A 26,678-nucleotide genomic window follows, 5' to 3' on the forward strand; every position below is an offset into this window, starting at 1 on the left:
TAGCGAGGCTTCGTGGTGTAGTGGTTTGCACACAGGGCCGGTATTATAGTGGTCCGGGTTCGATTCCCGGCGAAGACGACTGCTCATTTTTCATCTTGCCTGCTTCCAAAAAATACCTAATATCCCTACAGTGGAGCCCGGACTAAAAAGGGTTGTGGGTGATGACTCTCCACACTCAGAATTTGGCGATTGGGTCCCCTATAAATCCCAGTCGCTCTTTAAAAAGGGGAGTATATAAGGTATTTCTCCTACTTTCCCAGCGTGCCTTCGTGGTGTAGTGGTTCTGCACACTGGGCCGGTATTCCAGAGGTCCGTGGTTTGATTCCCGACGAAAGCATTGCTCATTTTTCATTTCTCCGGCTTCCAAAAATATACCTAATGTCTCTACAAACAGAATGAATTAAATATGTTTTTACAAGGTGAGAGTGTCACCATTTCAGAGTACATGATAGAATTGAAGATATGTTGAAAAAGATCAATTTTTGGATTCAATGCCTGCAGATGAATGAGTATTGATGTTTCAATTCTGTCAGCACTTTTTTTTATCAGAAAATTCAATTAAACTTGATGAAAACATTAAAAGGAGTATATGTGAACATCTGAACTATCTTCGATTAACTTTCGATGACTTTTTCCCCAACAGATGCAATATATCTGTCTCAAACAAATGGATACGTAATCCATTTCAAGGAAATGCAAGTTCAGAAACCTCTCTAAATATACTGGAAAAAGAAAGACTTATAGACTTATCTTGTGACAGTTCTCTAGAAGCAATTTTTAAAGATCAATCTTTAATTGACTTCTGGCTCAGTATACAAAATGAATATCCTGTTCTGTCAAAAAAAGCCATTGAAGTTCTATTACCATTTTGCACAACATATATATGCGAAAAAGTATTTTCAACATATCCTTATCTGAAAGATATATACAGAAACAGGTTAAATGCAGAACCTGATCTAAGACTGAAAGTGTCAGATATTGAGCCTAACTTTGAATTGCTTTGTTCTATCAAACAGCCACAAATATCCCATTAAGAGTTTTTCCAAATGTAAAACATAAGAATCAGTTTGTTAAATTTATCTTGTTTTCAACTTTTATAGCCATTTTAGTCTTATTAATGTTTTATTTAAATGTTTCACGATTAATATAATCAATTATTCTGCAATATGAAAAATATATATTCTATTAAATTTTATTGCTTTTTTTTTTTACCTGTCATTAATGACTACATAGGGGGTTCGTCAAACTTTTTCGAACCTTTCTTTAGGTTCGCGAGGAAAAAAAACCTAATGTGTACACCACATGACTTCCTTGTATGGAATATTAAATTATATGCATTTTTTCTTGCATTTTGTTTAAACTTATTAGATTGAATTAAACCTACTTTGCCGACAGCGCATAAACCACAATAAATAAACGCATTCCTTAAAATTCACTGTGTTTACCATAGCGACACTCTGGCGCTAGGTTCAATTAACAGTATTATATTTCATTCATCTAACTCAGAATGCACAAAATTTATATCATTTAAAGAATTATCTAATCATTGCCACATGTTCTATTCAAATACATAATAAAGCTAGAACGATATATAAAAGAAATTAAGCAAACAAAACAAAAAAGAAACAGTTTTTCACAGACGATTGAGTATTTCTCATTCAATTAATTCAGTTTTCACTTCCCGACAAGGCAAAAATACATAAAAACTCAATTCCTTTTATTCTAAATACTTAGAAGCTTTATGATATGATAATTTATGCACAAGACTATAAATATTCTAAAAAATCCAGAAAACTGTTTTTCATATGTAACCATACACACAAAAATATGCCTCCCGAAAAAAAAAAGAAGAAAAGAAAAGAAAAAGACAGATTACTAATCAACACGAACAAGAGAGAGTTCTTTTTTTTTCGAGGGGGGGGTGGTGATTACAAATGCTGCATTATGTTATTGGAATTATTTTCGTTCTCTAGCTGCAATATATAAAACATTTCTTATAGAGATTACAGGCAAAATATATTATTTTCTCACAGTTTCAACACTATACAACCTTTTAACTTTACAGATTGCAAAAGATATTTATTAGTTTTGAGACATTTTTGCCAACAACAGTACAGAGTCTGTAATCCGGACATCCATTATCCGGAATGATCTATAATCCGGAACTCAAAGCTACAAACTTTTTTTTTTGGTATGCTTTACGCATGCGCGTTGGGAGGATGTGTCTACAGATACATTAAAAAATGCATGGCATCATTTGTGGCCAGTTGCCATATTTCATTGTGAGGACAATGAAGATGATAGCCGCGAATTTGAAGGTTTTTGGACATCGCAAACTAAAGGTGAAATTTTCCAGTTATTGAATTTTATAAAGAAATGTGGAGAAGCAGTAATAAATGAGGATGATATAACAGAACTTTTCATTGCGACGACAATGCCCCAATCATCAATCAATTAAAGGACGGCGAAATCTGTAGTATAGTTCTAGATCCAGAAAATACCGCTTCCGATATGTGGAACTTTGTAACTGAACAAGAAATTATGCCTGTTTATAGAATTAAAGAGAAAGTATTAGCACAAAAAATGAAACAACTTACATTGAAAGAAATGTTTGATAAAGTAAACAACTAAATACTAATTCAGAAGTCAAACAACAAAAATCAGCGTTATATTTATCAAATTTTCACAGGACTCGTTTCGATGGTTTTACCGAACCACCATCCTCAGCTGCAAACCGTGTTGTTTGACTTCTGAATTAGTATTTATTCGGCATGTTATTGTGTCTTAATTAAACAACTAAACATTAAGCTTTCTTTTTTGTAAATTTTGATACCCTTTATATCATAATTGCTCTTTATTTCATAAATTACAGTTTCATATTTTTAATTGTATAATTTCTGCATGCCATCTTACAAGATTTAAATTGATGATCTATAATCCGGAAAAATCCCTAATCCAGAATCACTGAAGTCCGGAAGAGTCCGGATTACGGACTTTGTATTGAATTTGATAACTGGTAGTGCAGATGCAACATTAATTTATGTATTACTAGGGTTTCAATTTATCTTTTTCTACCTCCATTTTATTAGCCAAAAGGGACAATTTGCATAGAAAGGCTATCAATTTCATTCTCGCAGTTATAAAGCAGCATTTCACTTTTCAAATTGTTGCAACCAAATATTAGGGCCTTGCATTATATTTACAGAAATTCAATAATGAACAATCTGCATGAATGTATGCATGTTTCTCGCATTACAAAAAAAAAGGCTACCCAAAGACATCAAATTTTAAATAACGTAGTCCTCCACTCGAATATGGGCATCTAGAAGCCCAGATGTGGAATTTGCTTTTTAACTTTCTGACGCCGGCTGGTACAGCAGCTGTACCAGGGAAATGACTTTCTCTAACACCGGCTATGGTACAACTGTAGTACCAGCATTCCCTCCTTATTTTAGAGAATCAACTATCTGTAGATCTCGGGGTGGTCCATTGTTGCTGCTCAGAATAGCCGCTGGCTACACATTATTTCCCTCTTCTTATTAGTTTGGCTATATTTTGGCAAAAACCGCAGGTTTCGTCTCTTGCCAATATACTTGAAAATCAAATAGAGGCCATCTCTAATTTTTTTAGTACTCACTTTTGCTATGATTAAAACGTCAGCGATTTTGCACGCTGTTTAAGCTTACCAGATTTTATGCTTTTTAATCGTAGCAAATAAGAATAGATTCCTTTTTTAGATTTAATGCCCTTCTAGAAAATAGCTAACACCGCTTTTATCGTTTACTTCCTTTTTTTACTTATGAATAATAAGATTTTATTTTGACTTTTTTTTTTTTTTTTTTTTTGGAGAGCATAAAACCCTTAAGAACTTTTAAGTCTTTCAAAGTGCTTTTATTATGTAGGCAATTTTGTCTGATTTATCAGGAGATAAATACGAGACAATTGTATGCATAATAGTTTTTGTGATTTTCATTCATTCAATGATTTTCATCGATTGTAAATTAAATAAAATCAATTTATTTTTAGACCCTCTTTTAGGATGAGATCTGCCAAAAAGTATTTAAATATCAGTAAAGCTCATGTTACTTCTGAATTGAATCAAAACATCAGTTACATTGTATTAAATTTTGGCCAGTTTTATTTGCTGAAATTCTTATACTCCTCAAGAGATAAAGGGAATTCAGACAAGTTAATAAAAAAAAATTACTTTAAAAAAGGTTATTTTGTCTGTAATAAGGTGTATGTCAACTTACTATTAAATGTATGAGAATTAGGATTGGATTACGGAAAAGCACTCGAACGCTATCTGCTTAAGGGGATGGATGCTTTCGTGTAAACCTTTTTAAGAGAAAATTGCTCGCATTTACGTTAATGGGGGAAAACTCCACATGTAATCAACCCGTTCTTCGGGTTTGGTTGGATTAATTTTTTACGCTTACTGAATTACATCAAAGCATACAACAATTACCTGTATAAGGGGAGGGATGCCTTCGCAGAGGACTTTCTAAGGGAAGCTGGCTTGCATTTACGTTACACAAAAACCATGAATCCAACCCTTTAGCCGGGATTCAAACCCAAGCGAGCTACAAGCGTTCAGCCACCTTTACCGCTCTACTGAAGAGCCCGTAAATAAATTGATAAATAAAAAGTATTGAAATAACCGGTTTAATTTACTAACCTATATTTCTCAATCGACAGTACATAAATTATGCATATGAGGGGATTATTTGTGAATAAATAAACTGTATTGCACTTTTCTCCACTATTTCATATTACGATGGAATTATTGCATTTCAAAGTTATTTTTCATGAATTAATTTTGCTCCGTTCATAATTTTTTATATTTTCAAAGAGAAAATTTCACACTTTAAATAAAAAATGCACGAGATGATACTTTATGCAAAATTTTACGTAAACGGTTTTTGTTAATTTTGCTTTGAAAATGTTCCAGGGTAATTGTTTTCATTACTGAAAGAAATATGAAAAACAGATTTACTACATTGCGTCAACACCCAATATGTCCTTATTCTTTTGAAAACGTGAAAGATTACTTTTTCAAAAATAAATTAGAAAATATATTAAGTGAAAATAGAATATTCGTTGAAAATGAAATAGATTTCAAACTTTGGATATAACGATGATTTTAGATGAAATTTCTACCTATGAAAAGAAATTGACGTATAATTAATTCTTCATAAGCATTTAAAACTGTTCTGAAAAATACTTTTGATGATTGCATGTATAGGTCACGGATTTTTTTTCTCTGCTAACATAAACAAAAGCCAATTTTACAAAGGAAAATTCTCGTTAAAGATATACCTCCTTTGCCTTGTAATATTTGTTGAAGTTAAATGATGAAAAGCAACCAATGTATCTCATATTTTCTTTTTTATATTATAATAACAAAATTATTGAAAAAAGCAGATTTAAAGCCCTGTTATTGTTATGTAAAGCTTTATTATTGCTGTAAGTTCATCTCAAAATCTAATTGTATTGAATCTCATTCCAATCATCTAATGGTAATAAATATTATTATTTCATTAAATTAGTCATTACCATTATTTTGTTAATGAAAATATGTTATTAAAAATCGCATTCCAGCCTGCAGACTTACAAAGCTAGTTCGTATTTATTATATTTTCTAAAATTTTGTTTTCGTTTTCTAATTTCTAATACGAAAATAGGCGAATATAAACGAAGAGTGAGAACAAAATTAAAAAATTCACAAATTATTTACGAGATTGATCAGAAATAGTGAGTGAAATATAAACATTGCATACATTTTGTTCTAAATAAATAGTGTACTGTATATGCATCTAGTACTGCATATTTATTTATGCACTATTTATTTAGAACTTCATTTAAATGAAAGCAAAATAATCATCGAAAAATCGCAAATCTAGCAACCCCTCTACTATGGGACGTAAGCGTCCGACAAACATGTAAATTTTACTGCATCCATGGAGGGGGAATAACGACTTTTTTCATTAGGAAAATGTCAAAGAGGGGGCAAAACTGTTTTGGATAGCGCCAGTCTGAAGGCTATATTATGAGAATTTCGGCCCAGTTTTAGAAGGTTAATCTATTTTATATTTTGCAAATATTGAGCGAATTTGTGTCAAACAAACTCATTGATTTCAATGTGAGCAATGCCAACACCATACTGTGGGGCGGGACACATTTTTATCTCCAGAATGCGAGACTGTGTATTGGAAACTCTAAAGACTGGCTCTTTTGATATACTTTGTGATAATGCTGTTGAATTGAATTTTATAGTTTAATTGCTAGGAACATTTTTTACTTTTTTTTTTAAATACAAGTAAAGATTACATATTCACTGATTACAATGATATTAAGTAAACGTAAAAATACAGAGTGCTTTTACAAATATAATTTTACTATAACATTTTCAAACAAAGAAAACCACAGTTAACTTTGTAAAGTTCTAACTAAGAATAATTTTTAGTTTAAAGGGGCAAATTGCCCAGAAGGACTATTAATTTTGTTTTGTCATTTTAAACTGTTTCACTTTTCAAACTATTGCCACCTGTATTATATTTAACCATTTGAGGCACCTAAAAATTGCCTTCTGTATGCTCAGAAAAATTGAATGAAAAAGGATTTATAGGTTATCATAGGTTACTCTGAACCTTCTTTATTTATACCAGATGGTAGCACAACAGAAACCAGTCCATATATTTTAGCCATGTGTAGTTTTTTAAGACCCTCATTTTTCATAGAAATCTTCCAGATTTTTTTTAGGATATAAAAAGAATTGATTGAAAAGAAATTCCTATGTTATTTTCTTGGCTGTATGCTAATTTTCTTATTCTATGTCAGTTATAAACTTTTACCTTGAAATTTTGCCTAAAATTGAATGGCAAACATGAGGTGTGACCAGAGTGGGCTCACTGAGAGACTAGGACTTGACCAAAAACTGTATCTTTGTTTCTCTGCAGCTCTCTGGTCAGTTCATTGACAATAGAAAGGTGGGTCCACATCGGTGTTTCATTTCCTGTTTTCCTCTTTCTTTCTTCCCCTTTTTTTTCTGGAGGGGAGGTTTGGTTATCAACTATGAAATTGCTGGGGTGATTTTCTGAAGGTCAGGGGTAATTTTGTCAAGTAGCTGTTTAGTTTTTTCCTCTTTCGCTTTCATTCAAAGAAGTTTTGTTAGTGCTACGTTTGACAGTTTTGAGTTGTAGATGTTTATTTAATTTTATTTTATAGTTTATAATTTCTAATTGTAGATATAATACTAGGATTATTAATCATTTTCCAAATGGATCGGAGATGGCTGACCATTTCTGAATCACTGAAGGTGCTACACGAATTGTTTTCAGATAGTGAATCTGATTATTCCGGTACATGTGCAAAACATGCAATACTAGGTTGTGCTTTTTCAAAGGTGGTGTAACTTTCTTCAAAAAGTACCACCATGAAAAAAATTAATGAAAGAGTAAATATGAAATGTAAATATCATATACCCAAGTTACTTTATCTCTCATTCATACACATGCAATCATCATATAACGAAGAAGAGCTTTTTTAGAAGGGTGTAGAGTAGCAGGCTTCCTCGTGCCACACCCTGGGTAATGCTAAATCTGCTATGGATATTCAGAATCTAGTTTTTTTCACCTCTCAGCACACACGCTGGGGTTAAATCCATTCCACTTGTAGTCTTTTCTTAGAAAATAAGGGAAGGTCATACGTGACCTTTCTAGTACTTCATGTACCTTTCAAGATCAAGGTTAGGAAGCGGTCGTCCAGAAGAGGAATTTTTCTCGTGTCCTTGGGATTTTGTGTTTTCGGGGAAGGAATGTGCAATGGGATTGTAACTACCTCGTGCGTGTACTGATGTTTCACTTTTAGAGAGACATTCATTCAGATGAGTGTGTACTAGAGAGAACAGTAACGACTGCAGGTTCTCACTAGTGTTGAAACTGATAGCGAAATTGAAGATTCCGATTCTGAGCGCGATAATATTTCTGAAAGTGCTCACCAAACTGATTCTGACCAGTAATATAATAATTCACATGATTTAGGGAGCATATCTTATTTGACATCAAATGTTTTTCATGTTTGAAAAGATGGAACAATTTGCAGTAAAAAATTACCCTCGAAAAATGTTCGGACACGGCCACACAATATAGTGACACTTTTACCTGGTGTCAAGAACAGCTTTAGAAATCTGAAAAATCCAACCGAGTGTTTATTGCAAATTTTTGATGAAGAAATACTGACAGATTTGGTGAAATCATCAAACATTTACATTTCATCAATAAGAAACAACAAACATTTACATTTCATCAATAAGAAACAAATTCTCTAGAGAACGTGATGCACAAGAGACAAATGTAGCTGAATTGAAGACGTTGTTTTTCCGATTACATTACGTTTTCCCTATTATATTAAAACGAGTGCTGAGAGCAGCATTTCTAAAAGCAAAGATTTGTGGTATGGAAGCGGAATACCTGTTTTTCAAATAACAATGTCTATCAACCGATTCCACTTTCTGTTGAGGTGTATTAGGTTTGATGCCATAAATTTACGAGCAGAGCGAAAGATGACGGCTAGACCTTGCACTTATTAGAAATAGTTTTGAAATATTTGTCAAAAACATATAAAAAATATATTCTTTATCTGAATATTGTACTATAGACTAAAAATTAGAACCCTTTCGAGAAAGGTGTCAATTCAGACAATAAATAAAAGTAATCTCCCAAGATATGGAATAAAAACATTTGCTTTGGGTGATTCTCGTACATTTTACGCATACAATCTAGAAATTTATGCAGGTAAGCAGCCTGTCAGACTATATATACAATCAAATGTGGCATTGGATGTTGTACAAAGACTTACTGTACCCATAAGTGACTATGGACAATTGATACATGTGCATTCCTTTGGCCAATGAATTATTGAAAAAGCACAAACTGGCATGTCTTGGGACACTTCGAAAAGATAAGCATGAAATTCCAGAAGAATTTCTGCCAAATAAAACAGGCTTCTGTACTCTTCGCGTTTTGGGTTTAGAGGTAAAGAATTAACTCTTACTTCATATGTTCCAAAAAAGAGTAAATCGGTTTTTGTTCTATCATCCATGCATGAGGATAATCAAATTCATCCATTGTCTAAAGAGCAGCTCAAGCTCGAAATAACTTTTTGCAACTCTACAAGAGGTGATGTTTATACTGTTGATGAGTTATGTGGAACTTAGGATGTTTCAAGAAAATGCCGCCGCTGGCCACTAATGGTAATTTTTGGACTAATGAATGTTGCAGGTATAAATGCTTTTATTATTCATTGATCAAATAACGACCAAGTGATATGAACGAAGAGCTTTTCCAAAGATTTAGCATTAGAGCTTGTAAAAGAACATGTCCTAAAAAAGGGCTGAAATTCTGTCTCTCTAGAAGGAAGTCAAAATCGGAATAAAAAGGTTGGCAGGAATAGAAGATGTAGCAGACCTTCACCCTAAGAAATTGTTTGTAAAAATATGTTGTCACACTATGTGAGGATTGTTCAAAATGAGATTATTTGAATAATTACTGCATTTGACAGCATATAAGACGCACCCTTATTTAGACGGCCACTTACAAGGAAAAAAGTTTCAATAGCGTGGTTTCTTTTAGTTCTCATGTTTCGTAAAAGCCAAATAAACAATTATTGAATGCAATTACCTTCACATATCAGACTGTCCTTCACGTATAAGATGCAGGTAACTTTTTTGAGACCAAATTTAGAGAAAAAAGTGCATCTTATATGTCGTCAAATACAGTAAACTCAGGTAGTGGAGGAGCCCGAAAACCTATGTGTTATTTATATTTTTTTAATATTCGCATACAGAGTCTAATCTTTGATATGAATAATAGTATGACATTATATTGAGTTTTAAGGAAAAAAGCTAGAAAGTAAGATTATCTCGAATTAAAACTGGAAAAAAGGGTTTAACAAAATTCACAAAGCTATTAGTCATTTATACATTCATTTAAAAAAAAGAAAATGCATTTATTATATGTTGGAAAGAAAACTCCGAAAAACAAATGCTGGGGTAAAATTTGTTCCGCGCATATACCAACATAGCACAGTGATGCGCGTATGCTGAAGGGTTAATTGTAGGCAAAATCTCTCTTTTATGCGCTTTCCAGCAATGCTCGTTTCAGCACTCTTTTAGAAGCTTTATTCATTCAGTGTGCCCACAGAATTAAAACGATAAGCAAAATTTCACCTGTATACTCCTTTAAGCCTGATTAAACTGTCTACCTTTTTTGGGGGAGGGGTCGAAATTCCAAATTTAAAAGGTAGCATGCTGGAAAAGGGTTAAACACATTAAATCATGAAGAATCTGCACAAATGTATGTATGATTCTCGCACTGTGATAAAACAACAATACCTAGGGACATCAAATTTTGAATAATGCTATCCTCCACCGAATATGGGCATCTGGAAGCCCTAATTTGGAATTTGGAATCATTGATTTCATATTTTGTAACATTTGAGTGAATTTTTTATTAACAAACTTGACGATTTCAAAACGAGCAATGGCAACACTGCAAGGAGAAAAAACATTTTTATCTCCGGAGCGCGAGACTGTGTGTCGAAAATTCTAAAGATATGCTCATTTTTAAAATTCTTTTACGATGTAGCTGTTGATTGAATTTTATGGTTTAAGTGCAAAGAACATGATATTTAATAAATAAAGGTAATATACAAAACGTTAGAAAAACGTAAAATCTGAAAGCTTTAGAATTATTATTATCATTATTTTAATATTTTTGAATTTTTATTTAGCACATTTATGCTGCATCATGTGAAATCACACGGGTAAGCTTTGTTACAGTATGGATTGGCCAGACAAAAGAAAAAATGTAATTCACATTCTTACTTTAATATTCATTATTTTGATAAATAATTACAATTTTAGGGTTAAAACCACTAACTTTAGTTATTTCCTGGTTTTAATTCTCAGACTGGAGTGAGCTGGTTTTCACATGCCACTCTGGTCATATCAGTGGAGTTCTGGTTATGTTCTAACCTATGTTCCTTTATTAGAATTTAAGGAATGAAAAGGAATAAAGAAAAATAAATGCTTGTTATTTGTATTTTTAATTGTAGTGCTGTGCATTATTATGAAAACATTTTCTAAAAACGGCTGCTCATGGAATCATCTACTAAATACACGCACCTGTAAATTTTTCAGAACCTTGTTAGATGATACAATACAGTTGTTACTACTTAACTTCAGACTAGTAATAGAACCTTAGAAGGTTCCTATTTAAAAATTAACTGTGGATAAAAGTTATGCATTACAATTGTTTAGAAATGATATGTAAATTATAAAGCATATGTTTTGTTTAGGGGTAGTTTAAGAAAGAATATATAATTTAAATACTTTTTAATACAATTAAAGATTATCTGAATACGTCGTTATGAGACTAACGAAACCTTTTCTAAAAGAAGGTCTCAAGTTCATAATTTCTTTACCTCACTTCATTTAGCTGAAGAATTGCAAGCTTGGTAGGGACCGTCAGCACAGCAAGAAGAGAAATCCCGAAGACCATGAAAGATTGCCAAGAGGCACTGTATGAATCTAAAATTCTTAAACATGATGAACCAAGTGCTAATTTTACAGTATATCAGGGAAAGAGAAAAATGTAATAATTTTAAACACTCTTCAGCCATTACATAAGATTGCAGATTGTAGCTTTTTGATGGTTATATACGGTATAGAAAAAAAGAGTTTCCAATTCTACAAGATCATACCACAGTCTTTCTGTTAGTGAAACATTAAGGTTAAACATCTTCTAACGTTCTCGTCTCCTGTTAATTCTTCACATTGTAGCTTTTCTGTGGCTATATACAGTGTTGAAAGAAGGATTTCCAGTTCTGCAAGATCATTCCCCAGTCTTTCTGTTAGTGAAACATTATGGTTATTTACATCTTCTGAAGACGTTCTTAATCCTAACAACCACTATATCATCAAATATGTACTTCTCTATTGCATTGCTCCTTTACCTGCTCGTTTCCTAAGAATGGCATCAATTTTGAGAGTTCTTGCTGTTTACCTCAATTCACCAATGAGATTAGTAACTAAATGAATCAATTTAATCAATAATGGCAAATATCACATTCATCCTGCTCCCTTATATTTATTTAATAATATGTCAATAAAATAGGAAATAACTATTTATTAATGTATACAGTCCATAAATAAATATATTAACTCAGTTTGTCAGTAATTTTTTTCCAATTCACTTTGATATCATTTCAAATTCAAACTGTTCAACAAAAACTGGAGTCGGAGTCGACGTGTTTTTAGTGTTCTCCGACTCCTTTTACCCAAAAATCTGCTCGACTCCGACTCCACAGCTCTGCAGATAGTTAGCAAGTACATTTATACAAGCATTTTCTAAAAGATGGCCTGTTCATACTTTTTACAGTACGTCAGATTTAGCTGCAATAAATGCCTGGATTATTTTTAAAAAAATGTAATGTGTGCACAACATGACTTCCTTGTACGGAATATTAAATTATACGCATTTTTTCCTGCATTTCATTTAAACATACTGGATTGAATTCAATTTATATCGTTATAAGCGCATAAACTACAACAGAATAAATGCACTCTTTAAAATTCACTATATTTGTTTACCATAGCGACACTCTGGCCCTAGGTTCACTTAACAGCGTTAAATTACCTTCATTCTTTAACTCGGAATGCACAAAATTTATATCATTTTAAGAATTATCTAATCGTTGCCACATATTCTATTCAAATACTATAATAAATCTAAAACGATGTATAAAAGAAATTAAGCAAACAACAAGAACAAAAAGGTTTTCACTGACGATTCAGTATTTCTCATTCAATTAATTCAGTTTTTATGTCACGACAAGGCAAAAATACATAAGAACTCAAAATATCTGTATTGAAAATTATGAAGTAAATCTTAAACACTTATTCCCTTGAATAAATTCCAGAATCGATTAAGCATGATTTAATTCACAATAATAAAAGAAGGCATTATCTTTGTTTTTGTGAAGCTTACTTTCTCTAGATTGGCAACAAATCTACTATTCTGCTGTTTCAAATGTAAACAAACATTGCCGCCATTGCAAAAAGCTTAGCGGCACTTAACCAACTTTTAAGTTGTTAATAATTCTAAAAATATCGCATGCAGATGTACTAAAGGCATAAAAACCTTAACCAGAAGATAAGAACAACATAATTCAATCATTTTTAAAGCAAAAAATTGCCCAATTTACAAACATATAAGAATAAAGAAACTGAGATTACTGAGCTGAGTAACAGAGTGGAGATCATTACTTGTTAGCTTTACAATTTGTTTCAATTATATGCATATATTTATATACTTTCGGTGAGACCGATTGCAACCAAATTACGAGGTGCACATCTACATATTACAGCAGTCCTATGTACAAAATTTAAATGTTCTGAGGCTACTCGTTTTTGAGTTACGCAAGATATATACGTATGTACAGATGCCACGAAAAATTCTTTTTAGAATTCATTTTAAATTAGTTTTAGAATATTTTTTGGGGAAAAGAGTTCTTTATTCTGTCCTTACATACAGATGTCATGCAAAAACATCGTTAAATTGCATTCAATAGCAGTCAAAATGGATATTCTCGTTGAAATATGATGGCTGAAGTTTTTCACGATTACAATACTTCATTTTTACTTCGTACAAGGAAGTAAAAAAAAAAAAAATTGTGAAATACCAATTACAAGACAGGTGTTAGCTGATGAAATGCATCAAAACTACATATGACTTAAATAAATCAGAAAGAAATGCAAGCAGAACAAATCCACCAGACAGATCAGACACAAAGAGGAGGAAATGTAAAATAAACTTTCTAATGGTAATATGACTATTAATATTCGTATTTCATACAAGAAAATGGTGAGCAGAAAATGTCATGCCAAACTAGATTATACATGTAAAAATTGCATTCTTGAATTTTAGTATAAAAAAAGCATTGTGAAAAGCATGCCATTTCCTTAAAATTGTAAATTCAATTATCCTTTAAAAAAAAAATATTTGTATCTATTGTTCCTAATTACAAATTTAAATGTTTTTATTGAATAATGTATCCGTTACTGTTTTCTCATTTATGTGTCTACCTTATAAATCCCACTGGAGTCATTTTGACTCCAGCAGGCATTCTAATGTTAAAACAGTAACTTATGCAACACGTTCTATACTATACTCTTTGGCATGTCCAATTCAAGTGACTCGCAAGAACTTCGCTGAAACACCTTGCCCACACTTTCACCATTTGCATCAGACACACAAGGTTGATCTGAACTCATGCCTTTACAAAGGCATCCAGCTTTCATGATCTGTTGGCGCCACCTACTACTACTTGTGTGGTAGTTCTTTCCTAATTTTGCATTTTGAGAAAAATGTTTACAGTTTGGGACCTGTCTTCTATACAACAAACAGCAAGCAGGGGATTATTTTCAAAGTTATGGGAACTCACCCTCAAATAAGTCTGCATTAATGGACACAAGATGATCAGTTGGACACGAAACTCATATTGCACTTTAACCGCAGATGTAGACACCTACAAACGGATCACAAAGAAAGACTTTTCCTGTTACGATGCCGTCTTGAAAACTGTTGCTGCGGCTCCGCAGTAAGCATGACAAGCAAACAGCAAGTAGTGCATGAGAAACTTCTACAGTTGCTAACGTTTACAGTGTAGGTTTTACCATGCAGAAGGTAATACATCGATTTATTATAATTTTTTTTAAATGCACCATTCATTTATAAACACCTTACATATAAGAATTGATTATATTCAATCAAATATTTTTGCTAGAATCATTTTTCTGCATGTACTGTTTGCCACTTTTAGTTCCAAAATGGAATTCCATATAAATGACAGTCTCATATCCGTTGTTCTCTAGACTTCCATTCACTTTCGTTAACTGTTTCCAAAGCACATTTCTATTGCAGAATTCCCCACATGTCCTTTGTTTAAAAAAATGTAAAGCAAAAGGCATATTTACTATTTGCACAGCCTTCCTTTTTGGATTATAAATATTGTAATACTGCTTTGCATATGCAGATCAGCTCTGCATTTGCATTATTAGCATCATTTGCAAATATTATTTCACTAGAAGTTTCACAAATAGTATGCTGAAAGAATATAAATATGAATAATAAAGAGTTCTGAATTTAACTGAGATACAGTTTAAACATTTTTCTATGCAAAAAGTGAAAACAATACAAAAAAGTCTTGATAAGTTACATTTCCAATTCAGGTAAGAAGCAAAGAATGCATGACTTTTTTTTTTTTTTTTTTTTTTTGTACAAAGGAAGTTTTTTCATGTATATTAATGTTGAAAGAAAGAAATATAATTTATTTACATCACATTACTTATTTGCAGTTTATAATACTAGTTCCTCAGCTTGATCATTTTACTGCATTCATTATTTTTCCCTCCACGCCATTAAAAGTTGACAGAAGGTTCATAGAACTTTCATCATCTTCAGCTTTTTTTATGCAAAATCATGCACAATGCCCAAATTCTTTTAAACAACACTTGATTTTTATATGAAAAGTACTTAACAACTACATTTAGGTTAAATTAAGACATAACAAGCAAGGGAGCAGATGCTACAGCACTTGCCCTCCCCAGAAGTGTTTCTGGTGAGTGAATAAGTAAGTGAGTGAGAGAGATTATAGCGCAAAAACCAAAGATGATTATAGCGCGCCAAACACGAGATGGGATGATTACAGTTGACGACATTAAGATTCAATAAATAAACAAGTAGACAAATGTACCAAATCCAGAGGATGAAGTCATATAAAAACAAATTAAAAGCACACATTAAAATTCAAGACACAGTCTTCAAAACAAATTACATTAGGTAATAAAAGCCAGTCTCTTTTAAATAATAAAATAAATTACAATTGACCTCTCTTCCGATTAAACGGTCGAGAGGCAAGTCACAGCTATTAAAATATTTCTGGCGAAGCCTATTAAAGCATGGACACTCAATGAAAATATGACGAACAGATAAACAAACATTACAATTAAAACAAACAGGCTCATTTTCAGCTTTAAGAACATAGTTATGTGTCACTCTAGTATGACCAATTCTGAGGCGAGTCAAAAGAACTTCCTCCTTACGATTTCCATCAAAATCCCAGTGCTCAGTTCTAGACTTGACATTTCTCAACTTGTTAAGCTGAACGTCCCAAATTTGCTGCCTTTTTTTTTTTTTTTTTTTTTTAATCTTCCCCTTGATGGCACAGCAGATGTCTCTAAAAGGGATAAGGCGACTGGACAGTTCAACAGCAGATTTTGCTGCGATGTCTGCAAGCTCATTTCCCTTTATTCCCGTATGCCCGGGAACCCAGCAGTACAGAACTTCATATTGTCGAATCGTTAAGTTTATATGAATTTTTAGAACTTCCACTACCACAGGATTCTGAGGGTTGGGAAAAGCTTTCAAAGACTTCAGGGCACTATACGAGTCTGTATAAACTATGAACTTCTTGTGGCAGAGCTTCGAGATGTACAAAAGAGCATAATATATTGCAGTTAGTTCAGATGTTAGGATTGAGAAAGCATGGTGCAGGCATCTGCCCTCTACGTAATCTTCAAATACAAATGCCATCCCGACATGATCTTTTGACTTTGATCCATCTGTATATATCGGATAATAACTGCTATATTTGTGCCTGTATTCAGCAAAGAGTTGTCTGTAAACGATCTCGTTAGTGCTTGCCTTCACGTGATGTTTGAAAACATAAAGAAGCTGAATCTATGAATTTTCCCAAGGTGGAATTTCAAAATTCTGTACTGCTTGGGGGCGCATATCAGAGAGGGAATGTTCCTCAACGACAGGGCGAACTCTTAAAGGAAAGGTAGGAACGCAGGATGGACGCGTTTCAAATAAAGTGTTACACATATTATTGAGTAAGTACAACTTATTGGGATGTTCTGGTTGGGATAGAATATTAAAATATTGCAAGAGGGACAATTGCTCACGCGTCAGATAAAGTGATGGTTCGTTACAGTCAACGTACAGGCTCTGGACGGGAGATGTCCTGAATGCTCCTGAACAAATCCACAGAGCTTGATGGTGAACAGGATCCAGTTTTAACAATACTGATGGCCGAGCGGATACATAAACAACTGAGCCATAGTCCAGTTTAGAGCAGACAAGCGCTCTGTAAATGCGAAGCTTGGAGCAACGCTCTGCACCCCAGGAGATGTTCGCCAACACTTTTAAAATATTTAGTGTTTTTAGACACTTCTTTCTCAGGTTTAAAACATGAGAAAGGAAGGTCAATTTTCAGTCGAACGTCACTCCTAAAAATTTTACTTCGGGCGTAACTGGAATAATTGTACCATTCAGATATAACTCAGGCTCAGGATGGAGACCTCGCTTCCTACAAAAGTGAACACATACAGTTTTCTGTTTGGAAATAGTAAATCCCTGTTTGTTTGACCATTCTTGGATCTTGGAGTTATCTGCAATTGCCTGTCTACGTATCTCATGTCTGCCCCTCGACAGCTAATCTGCAGATCATCAACATATAGAGATCCCAAGATGGTGGGAGGAAGTTCTTTTAATACAGAGTTTATTTTTAAACTAAAAAGGGTTACACTAAGCACACAGCCTTGAGGCACACCCTCTTCCTGTTCAAAAACATCTGACAAAACAGAGCCAATTCTTACTTGAAAAGTTCTAGTGTTCAAGAAATTCTGAATGAAAAATGGTAGGTTACCGCGCAAGCCACTCTCTTTAAGATCGCAAAGTATACCGTATCTCCATGCCTTATCATAAGCTTTCTCAATGTCAAAGAATACCGAGACAAGGTGGCTTCTTCTTACAAATGCTTTTCGAATGGAAGTCTCTAAGAGGAGCATGTTATCTACAGTTGTTCTCCCCTTTCGAAAACCTCTTTGATAAGGCGATATATTATTCTTTTCCAAGAAGTACACTAGGCGGCTGTTTACCATTTTTTCAAACAGCTTGCATATGCAACTCGTAAGAGTTAATTGGCCGATAGTTGGAAGGATTTCTTGGATCTTTCCCTGGCTTAGCAATAGGAATTACAGCTCTCCTCCATGCACTGGGAAAAGTATGCTTCTTCCACACTCTATTGTAAAGAGTGAGAAGGGCATTCAGTGACTTATAGGACAGATACTTTAGCATTTCATAATTTATGCCATCAAAACCCGGAGAAGACCTATGTGTCTGCAACAAAGCTCTCTTTAATTCCAGCATAGTAAATGCTCTATTGTAAGGCTCAGATTTGGAAGAGTTGAACGCGATGGGATTTATTTCAGAGTGCTGCTTCATAGAGAGAAATGCAGGTGAATATTTTCTGCTGGAAGAAACGGCAGCAAATGTCTCACCAATGTATTTGCAATTTCTTCTATGGAGCTAATCACTCGGCCATCTTTTTCCAAGAAGGAAAGTGAGTGGTCTTTATATATTCCGCATGCTTTTTGAACTTTTTCCTAAACCCGCTTACTAGGCGTAGAGGATGTTATTGACGACACATATGAAATCCAAGAATTCCTTTGGCTCTGCCTTCTTACTTTTTGTGCATTTGCTCTTGCTCTTTTAAATGCTATGAGGTTTCGCAGAGTAGGATATCTATGAAAAATACCCCATGCTTTTTTCTGTTTTTCTCAGTGCTTCATGGCAGTCACGGTTCCACCATGGTTTTGAATATTTTAGTATTTTTCCTGATGTTCTAGGAATCGAAAGCATAGCTGCCTGAATAATAGTATTAGTAACAGCTTTAACAGCATCATCAATATGCACATCTGTTACCATTTTCTCTGTGAGCTCTACGGAGGAAGAGAACAGTTCCCAGTCTGCCCTATCCAGTATAAACCGAGGGAGTCTCGACATGGGGTTTGCTCCTCTTCGTGCAAGAGACACAAAATTGGGATAATGATCGCTGTTGTAAATATCACTCCCAACACTAAAAGTGCAAAAGTGCAACAGAGATGGTGAACAGATGGCAAGATCAAGAGCGTGAAATGTCCTTGAAGGCTCATGGAAGTAAGTATCCTGTCCATTATTCAAGAGACAAAGGCTATGACCTTCGATCATCTGCTCAATTTGTCTTCCTCGGCAATTTGTATCTTTACTACTCCAGAGCGGACTATGGCCGTTAAAATCTCCTATTATCATAAAAGGCTCAGGCAGCTGCTCTAAGATTATTTCAATCTTGCTGGTAAATGTGCTCATTCGGAGGCAATTACAAAGAAACAAATGAAACAACAATATCAAAATTTATTTGAGTAGCGACAACTTGGAGAATGTCATCAAAGAAAGTACATTTGAGGGATAATCCAGTGAGGTGAAGAGACCTACACCTCCACTGGCATGCTCACCTGCAAGGTTATCCTTCCTGATGAAAGAAAACCTCCGAAGTTTTGCATGCTGTTCTGGTTTTTGATTTGTTTCCTGTATAGCTAAGCACACAGGATGATACGCATTTATTATAGATTTGATGTCAAGCAAGTTTGGGTGGAAACCGCAACAGTTCCATGACACAAGGGTGGCCATTATGAATGGTTTTTGTTCTTTTGTTTTTCGTGGAAGTAGATGCCTGGGAACTTCTAGACCCTCTTCTACTTCCATACTGTCTGAATACACAGATTCAGAAATCATCTCATCAAGAGAGCTATTGCTGTGGCTTCTATTTTTATTTGATATTTTTTGTGTGGTAGTTCTGGGTTTACTTTGAATAACTGTTTCTTTTTTTTTTTTTTTTTAACTACATGGGTGGCATTTTCTTTTTTCTTGTTGGATGTAGACGGTTGGGTTTTATTTGGTAGGGTCTGTGTGCCTATTGATGTTTGGGTGGCAACCGTACGAGATGATTTTACAGCACTGGCGTATGATTTATTTGGTCAAAGCTGTGTGCTCTGGACTAATCTTCTGGCTTCGGCGTAAGAGATGTTCCTAGCAACTTTTGTAGTCTGGATTTCTTTTCCGATTTCCATTTTGGGCACAAGCGAGAAAATGCTGGGTGGTCACCCTTGCAGTTTATACACAAAGGTGCAGCGGTACAATTATCAGAATCGTGGGCAATCTGTGAGTATCGGGCGCATGTAAGGCTGCCACGACAAGACGTCTTAGAATGGCCGAAACGCTGGCATTGGAAACATTGCATAGGGTTTGGAATATAAGGTCTTACAGAAAGATTTAGATATCCAGCCTTAATATTCTTAAGCAGATCAGGCGTGTTGAAGGCAAGGATCACGTGTTTCGTGTCTATCAACTTACCTTCTTTATGCATCTTGATCCGCCTTACACCACAGACATTTTGATCGGATAGCTCAGAAGCGATCTCTTCTTCAGAAACATACAGAAGCTCGAATTCTGAGATTACTCCACGACAATAGTTCAGTGATTTATGTGCTGTTACAGTGACATTCACTTGCCCAAGTTTAGTTATCTGGAGTAAAGAAGCAGACTGGGAGGCTGAGGTTGTATTCAATAAGCAAGTCTCTGAAGGAGAGACGCTTTATATTTCTCGGCTCACCAATACAAGACTGGATGTAATTGTTTATTACGAAACGAGACATCTTATGTATTTCGCCAGGACTACAGATGACTAGGAAACGGGGACTATTGTTATGATTTTTTTCATTTGCATCTGTACGTAATTTTTTTGCAGTAGGATTTTCAGAACTAGGTTGAGTGACTGTTTTAGTAGTAGACGTTTCAGAACTAGGTTGAGTGACTGGTTTAGTAGTAGGCGTCTCAGAACTAGGTTGAGTGACTGGAGTAACTTCAAAATCTTTTATTAAAAAAATATGCGGATTTGCCATATTGAAGTAAGAGAAGATTCAGGTCTGAAGGCCCCGCCCACCACAGAGCCCAACTAGGGAACACAGATTCCTGTGTTAGGGCTACCCGGACCTATACGCAAACTGAAGCCCCACAGTCGGCTTTTCCGAAAGCAGGTACTCCCGAGAGCTTGACTCCAAGCCACTGACACAAGGACTAGTGACCAGCCGATTGACACCCGTGAGGACAACTAAGGTACCTCCCGTTTAGCTGAAGCAGAGGCCAAAGCAGTGTGTTGGGGACAGTACCTCGCCCCTCAACTATCAGGACCTTCCTTTCCAGCGACACGGGTCTCCACGCATGGCAAACACGTGGGCAGTTTTCTCGCCACTCGAAAACTAGAGACAAGGTCTGTTCCAGTCTCTCATGACAAGCCCAAACTCCATAGAGAGAAACCATAAGGGAGAAGGGAAGGGAAAAAGTTCCAGCCAACAGGAGAGGAGACGGAAAAGAGGAAAGATCACTGGGGCTCCAGGATCGTGACACCCGTCTCACCAAGAAGATGATCCCCTGAAGGGCTAGGGTACCTCGGGATTGCCACACCCGTACTCACAAAAGTGAGCCCCCTGAGGGCAAGTGTTTCTGGTATTGTTATTTGCACTGTAAGGAAATTTATATCATGATACATCAATTTATATACGCTGGTTTCCTACTCTCCATGTAATTAAAAAATCACACATATTCAGAACCTTGCATAAGGCACATTATGTTAAATTGCTATTGTTGATAAAAATACAATTTTTCCTTAAAGAACTGCTCTTCAGTATTTCTTTAAAGAAACAAACTTAAATTGCCAACCATTAGACCATGAAAGTTGGTAAAGATCAAATCAAAGTTTTGCCAATCATTCCTATGGAATACTTAAGGAACTGATGTCTTTTTGTTTGGTAAAGAATTAGTATTCAACCCGCTTTATAAACAGGGTTTTGCTGGTTTTTACTATTTTGTTAGACCCTTCGTATTTTTTGGAAGACTTATTTAGAAAGCTACAAGCGCAAACTTTAAAAAAGTAATTGTTCCTATTTAGTAGCCACTGCCTTGTTGGCCATATCCAACTGATCATCTTGTGTCCATTAATGCAGACTTATTTGATGGTGAGTTCCCATAACTTTGAAAATAATCCCCTGCTTGCTGTTTGTTGTATAGAAGACAGGTTCCAAACTGTAAACATTTTTCTCAAAATGCTAAATCAAATGCAACAATAACAGTTAAATTATATTCGTATAATTCCTATATACAAAAATAAAAGTTGGCTTATTGAGAATCAATTTGAGTGATCCTGATAAGCCACCTTATATCAACTGAAAGTGCAGATGTTGTTAACAAGCAGATCGTGATGTCATGCTTAGCCACAATTGGCATTAAAATGTTCTGCTTGGCAACAGTTCCAAGGTTGACAGAATAAAACATAAGTACCAAAAAAAAAAAAAGGGGGAGGGAGACATATGTTTTCAAATAATAAAACTCCAGCATCTTTATTTGAAGAGAAAAATAGCAACTACTAGTTTTAAATTTATTCTTTTCCTGAAATGCTGCATGTAAACAAGCTGTGAATTGAAAGATGCGATTTTGCACTTGCTGAAGAGAAATATTCCATTATTCAAAAATGTAAAATATATGGTATTAAAATTTCAAAGTGCAAAATATCCTACATTATTATCTAAAGCAGTGGTTCTTAACCGGGGGTGACAGCACCATTGGGGGTGCAGGAATGTATTTTTGAGGGTGCGGGAGAAGCCCCTACCTAACCATAAAAATTATTAAATATCATTTATTAAATTTCTTATAATAAAATGTTTGAAATCTGCAATAGTGTGCCCAATATTGAAGCTCATAAAAATTGGTAGCACCTAGCTCACTTATCGTGAAAAGACACAGGAAAGAGCCGGTGCCGATGGGCGGATGCACTACGCTACAAAAAGGCATCAAACGCTACAAACGAAGGCGAACAGGCAGCTAGGTGACGGAGAAAAGAAAAAAAACTTTGTGGGAATACAAGCGGAGAACGTTATCCCAGCTTGCGCATGCACTGAGTTCAGTATGTGCTACTCCAATGGAATCTACGGATTCACAGATTTGTATCTGCATCTACTGCGTCTGTGTTAGGTTGAGTCAACTATTGTGTCTGCGACATGTGTATTGTGTATTCTGACTTGTACAGAAACCTCTTGAGACTAATACATTCTTAATTGCCCGTTCAAGCCGAATAGGATTCAGTCATATTACAAACGTAAGAACATTATTATATTACATTATTTCTAAATAATTAAATGAATTATAGTGAACCCCACTATGCCAAAAAAACAACAATGGAACGATAAGTATGCCGGTTATGGATTTACCTGCACAACCGAAAAAGATGGCACGCAACGACTGCAATGCACCTTGTGTTCCAAGATATTTTCAAACAGCAATCTCAAACCATCAAAGATATTAGAGCATTTCAACAATCTGCATGGTGGCTAAGAAGCACATAGCATGAACAGCGTGAAGTCAAAGAGGGCTCGGTTTGATACCAGTGGAACTATCCTAAAATTGTGTGGACGAGCAATTCAAAAACCTTTATTAGAAGCATCATATCAAGTGACATATTTATGTGCCAAAAAAAAAAAAACCCTCACGCGATCGCTGAAAAGTTGATTAAACCTTCTGCTTTAATTATTGCTAAAACAGTTTTAGATTCGGAAGCACATAAAAAAATCCAACAAATTCCATTATCAAATGATATTATACGATCGCGAATACAAGATCTCAGTGAAGATTTATTGCAAGTAATTGAAGACATAAAAATCAGTTCACTAAAATAAGCATGCAACTGGATGAGTCAATTGATGTTGATAATTGTAGCCGACTTTTGGTATTTGTTAGGTATGTGAAGGAAAAAGAGGTGATAGAAGAATTTCTATTTTGTGAGCCACTGGAGGTGAATATGAGAGGAAATGATGTTTTCAATCGCATCACAGATTTTTTTACTAAATATCAATTACCAATGAATGCGATTGGTTCAATATGCACTGATGGAGCAAGCTCCAGCAATGTTAGGCAAAAATTCAGGATTTTTTTCACACATGAAAAGAGAATTACCGGAAGTTATAATAACGCATTGCATGTTGCATCGTCATGCACTTGCGTCGAAAGCATTGCCAGAAAGTTTAAAACATCTAACCACAGCAGTAAATGTATTAAAATACATCCGAGGGCAAGAGCTTAATCATCGCATTTTTCGTGCATTTTGCGAAGAAATCGGTGCTGATCATACCGTGCACCTATATCACACCGAAATACGATGGTTATCTAAGGGTGACATGCTTAACAGTTTTTGAATTGCGTGAGGAAATTATTCAATTACTGACTAGTCAAAACTGTTAAGATTTTGAGAGTAATGATGCAATGCTGAGGCTGGTCTACTTAACAGACATATTTAGTCATTTAAATGAATTGAATCTATCAATGCAAGGATTTGGCATAAATATAATAATATCTAGTGAAAATTTATCTTCATTTATCGCAAAATTAGAAATTTGGATACGTCGAGTAGAAGGGGAATTTTGCAAAATTTCCCTTGCTTGATTCTGTTATTGAGAAAAATGAAAGGAATACAATTATGCCCGACATTGTAATACATTTAAGACGATTGAGCGAATCATTAAATGGATATTTTTCTACCGGAAATATTACTAAAACTCAGACATGGATACTGAATCCATTTCTATTTGACTTAAATTTGATGGATGACAGTGATCTGAAAAAAGATCAACTTATTGAAATGCGAGCAACTGGACATGTTCAAATGGAATTCGAACAATTAGAATTGCAACAATTCTGGTGTTCACAGTTACAACATTATCCAGAGCTGGAGAACGGAGCACTGCAGTTACTTACCCTTTGCTACAACCTACTTGTGCGAAATGGGATTTTCATTGCTTTTGCATATAAAATCTAAAGCGAGAAATAGCTTAAATGCAAGTGATGTCTTTCAAAAAAGGAACCTCGCTTCGCCAGTATAATAATGAACAAACAACAGACTAGTCATTAATAAAAATAATATTGTTTTGTATTTATATAAAATGTACAATGTTTTTCAATAAACAATAAGTTTTGCAAAAAATATATTTTTCTAGACTAAAAAAATTAAAACACATTTTTCAATGGGGTGCAGGAGATATATTTTCAGACTGAATGGGGTGCAACTTGCTAGAAAGGTTAAGAAACACTGATCTAAAGGGGCAAAAGCATCAGTCATTACTTCCACATGGAAAGAACACTCCAAATGAATACTTAAAAAAGGTATATACTGTTTTAAAAGTTTCTAAAGTTAAATTAACGGTAATTAGAAAAAACGCATCAACGCAGAAATCAGTTGCACAATAAATACATCTATAACAACAATAAATAAAATTATAAACCAATATTTACAACTTAAACATAATGTTCACCAGTTTTTGCCAAGACATGTGGCTCAACGTAGAACAGTTTGTAGAAACCTGTATAATAAATATTTAGCAGAAGATAAGTGGAAATACATTGTAACTCTTAGCAACAAAATAAGTATTTAAAAATGCAAAAACCTGGTTCCATCAATGCAGAGAAAGTTGGTTGTTGCAGGATTCTCTTACAATAGGATATTAAAAATAAGAAGATAGGGGGAAAAAGAAACTTTTCAGTTATGAAAATCACAATGCAGACTATAGTAAGTAAAAGAAAAGTAACTCCAGAAAAAATAAATAATAAAAAAAATTCTCTTTACATTTTAAATGGCTCTGAAATCATTCTAAAAATGTGTAATATACCCTCTGCATTTATAATATACCAAAACATAAGTATAATGCAGCAGCTTAAACCAGCATTTGGTACAACACATCCTGCATTATAAAAAAATAAGAGTTAAATACATAAGTTAATTTGGCAATAATTCTACCACATAAAAGCCAGTTGTGTAGTACATACTTTTATAACAGTACACATAAATTTCCTGTATTGTTACCAATTCTAGGATTAAAAATATTTTTTTATAGCTGACACTACATCAGAAGAAAAGGTAAAAGCAATGCAGTCTATCATAGTGATATCTTACATTTACCTTTTGTTCTTGTTGCCATACTTTAAGAGCCTGGCTAATGGGATGACGATCATCATCATCATCGACACCAATATCGAGTACTGGAACATTTTCTATGCCTTCAGATGCTGGTTTTGCCGGAGGGTTAGTATTTCCTAAGTAAGAAGAAAACTTACATTTTACTACTAACAAGTCAATTAATTGTGATTGAAATGTATAAAATGAAACAAAAAGTGAACTATCGACAAAAGATTAGCAGTAATTCAGATTATTTTGGCTTGCACAGGTTTCTTCTTAAACAATACTAAAAAATTTGCATTTAAGGCTTCATAGTAACATTTTTTTTAACATTGTTTCACTTCTAATATCTTTACAAAAATGGCAACAAAATTGGGGCTATACTCATGAAGTTTATAAAACATATCATTAAGTTCACAAATGAAATAACTATGAATTGATAAAATCAGAGTTGTATGAACTGTACTGTGTTGTATAAACCTGGAACTGCAAAATATCATTGTAAGAAACTATCATTAGTAAACTGCTTACAGAAGTTAATTGTACAAATGCAGAATTAGAAGCCATCCATCTCACATACGGAGCTACAGATTATAACAGGCAAGACACTGTGCATGTGTGCCAGGAACAGTACATAAGGAACCATGCTAACAACCAGTGGATATTGCACAGTCACATCAGCAGTTAGTAAGACAGATTCCTTTCAGAGACCTGCCATGCATTGAAAATGATGAATG

The 26,678-nt window shown here is 34.4% G+C and overlaps 1 protein-coding gene across 1 annotated transcript in view; it reads right to left on the minus strand.

Annotated features, from left to right (window-relative positions):
* The window catches only part of LOC118200499 (uncharacterized), a 151,387-nt gene that overhangs the window by 55,326 nt on the left and 69,383 nt on the right, over nucleotides 1–26,678 (minus strand). The window contains exon 8 of the mRNA XM_085807325.1: nucleotides 25,945–26,078. Coding sequence (XP_085663451.1) covers nucleotides 25,945–26,078 — 134 coding nt within the window. The remainder of the gene's footprint in view (nucleotides 1–25,944; nucleotides 26,079–26,678) is intronic.

This window comes from Stegodyphus dumicola, chromosome X1, assembly GCF_044657685.1.
Source record: "Stegodyphus dumicola isolate Sdum_Otavi_A_Nest chromosome X1, ASM4465768v1".
Lineage (NCBI taxonomy): Eukaryota > Metazoa > Arthropoda > Arachnida > Araneae > Eresidae > Stegodyphus > Stegodyphus dumicola.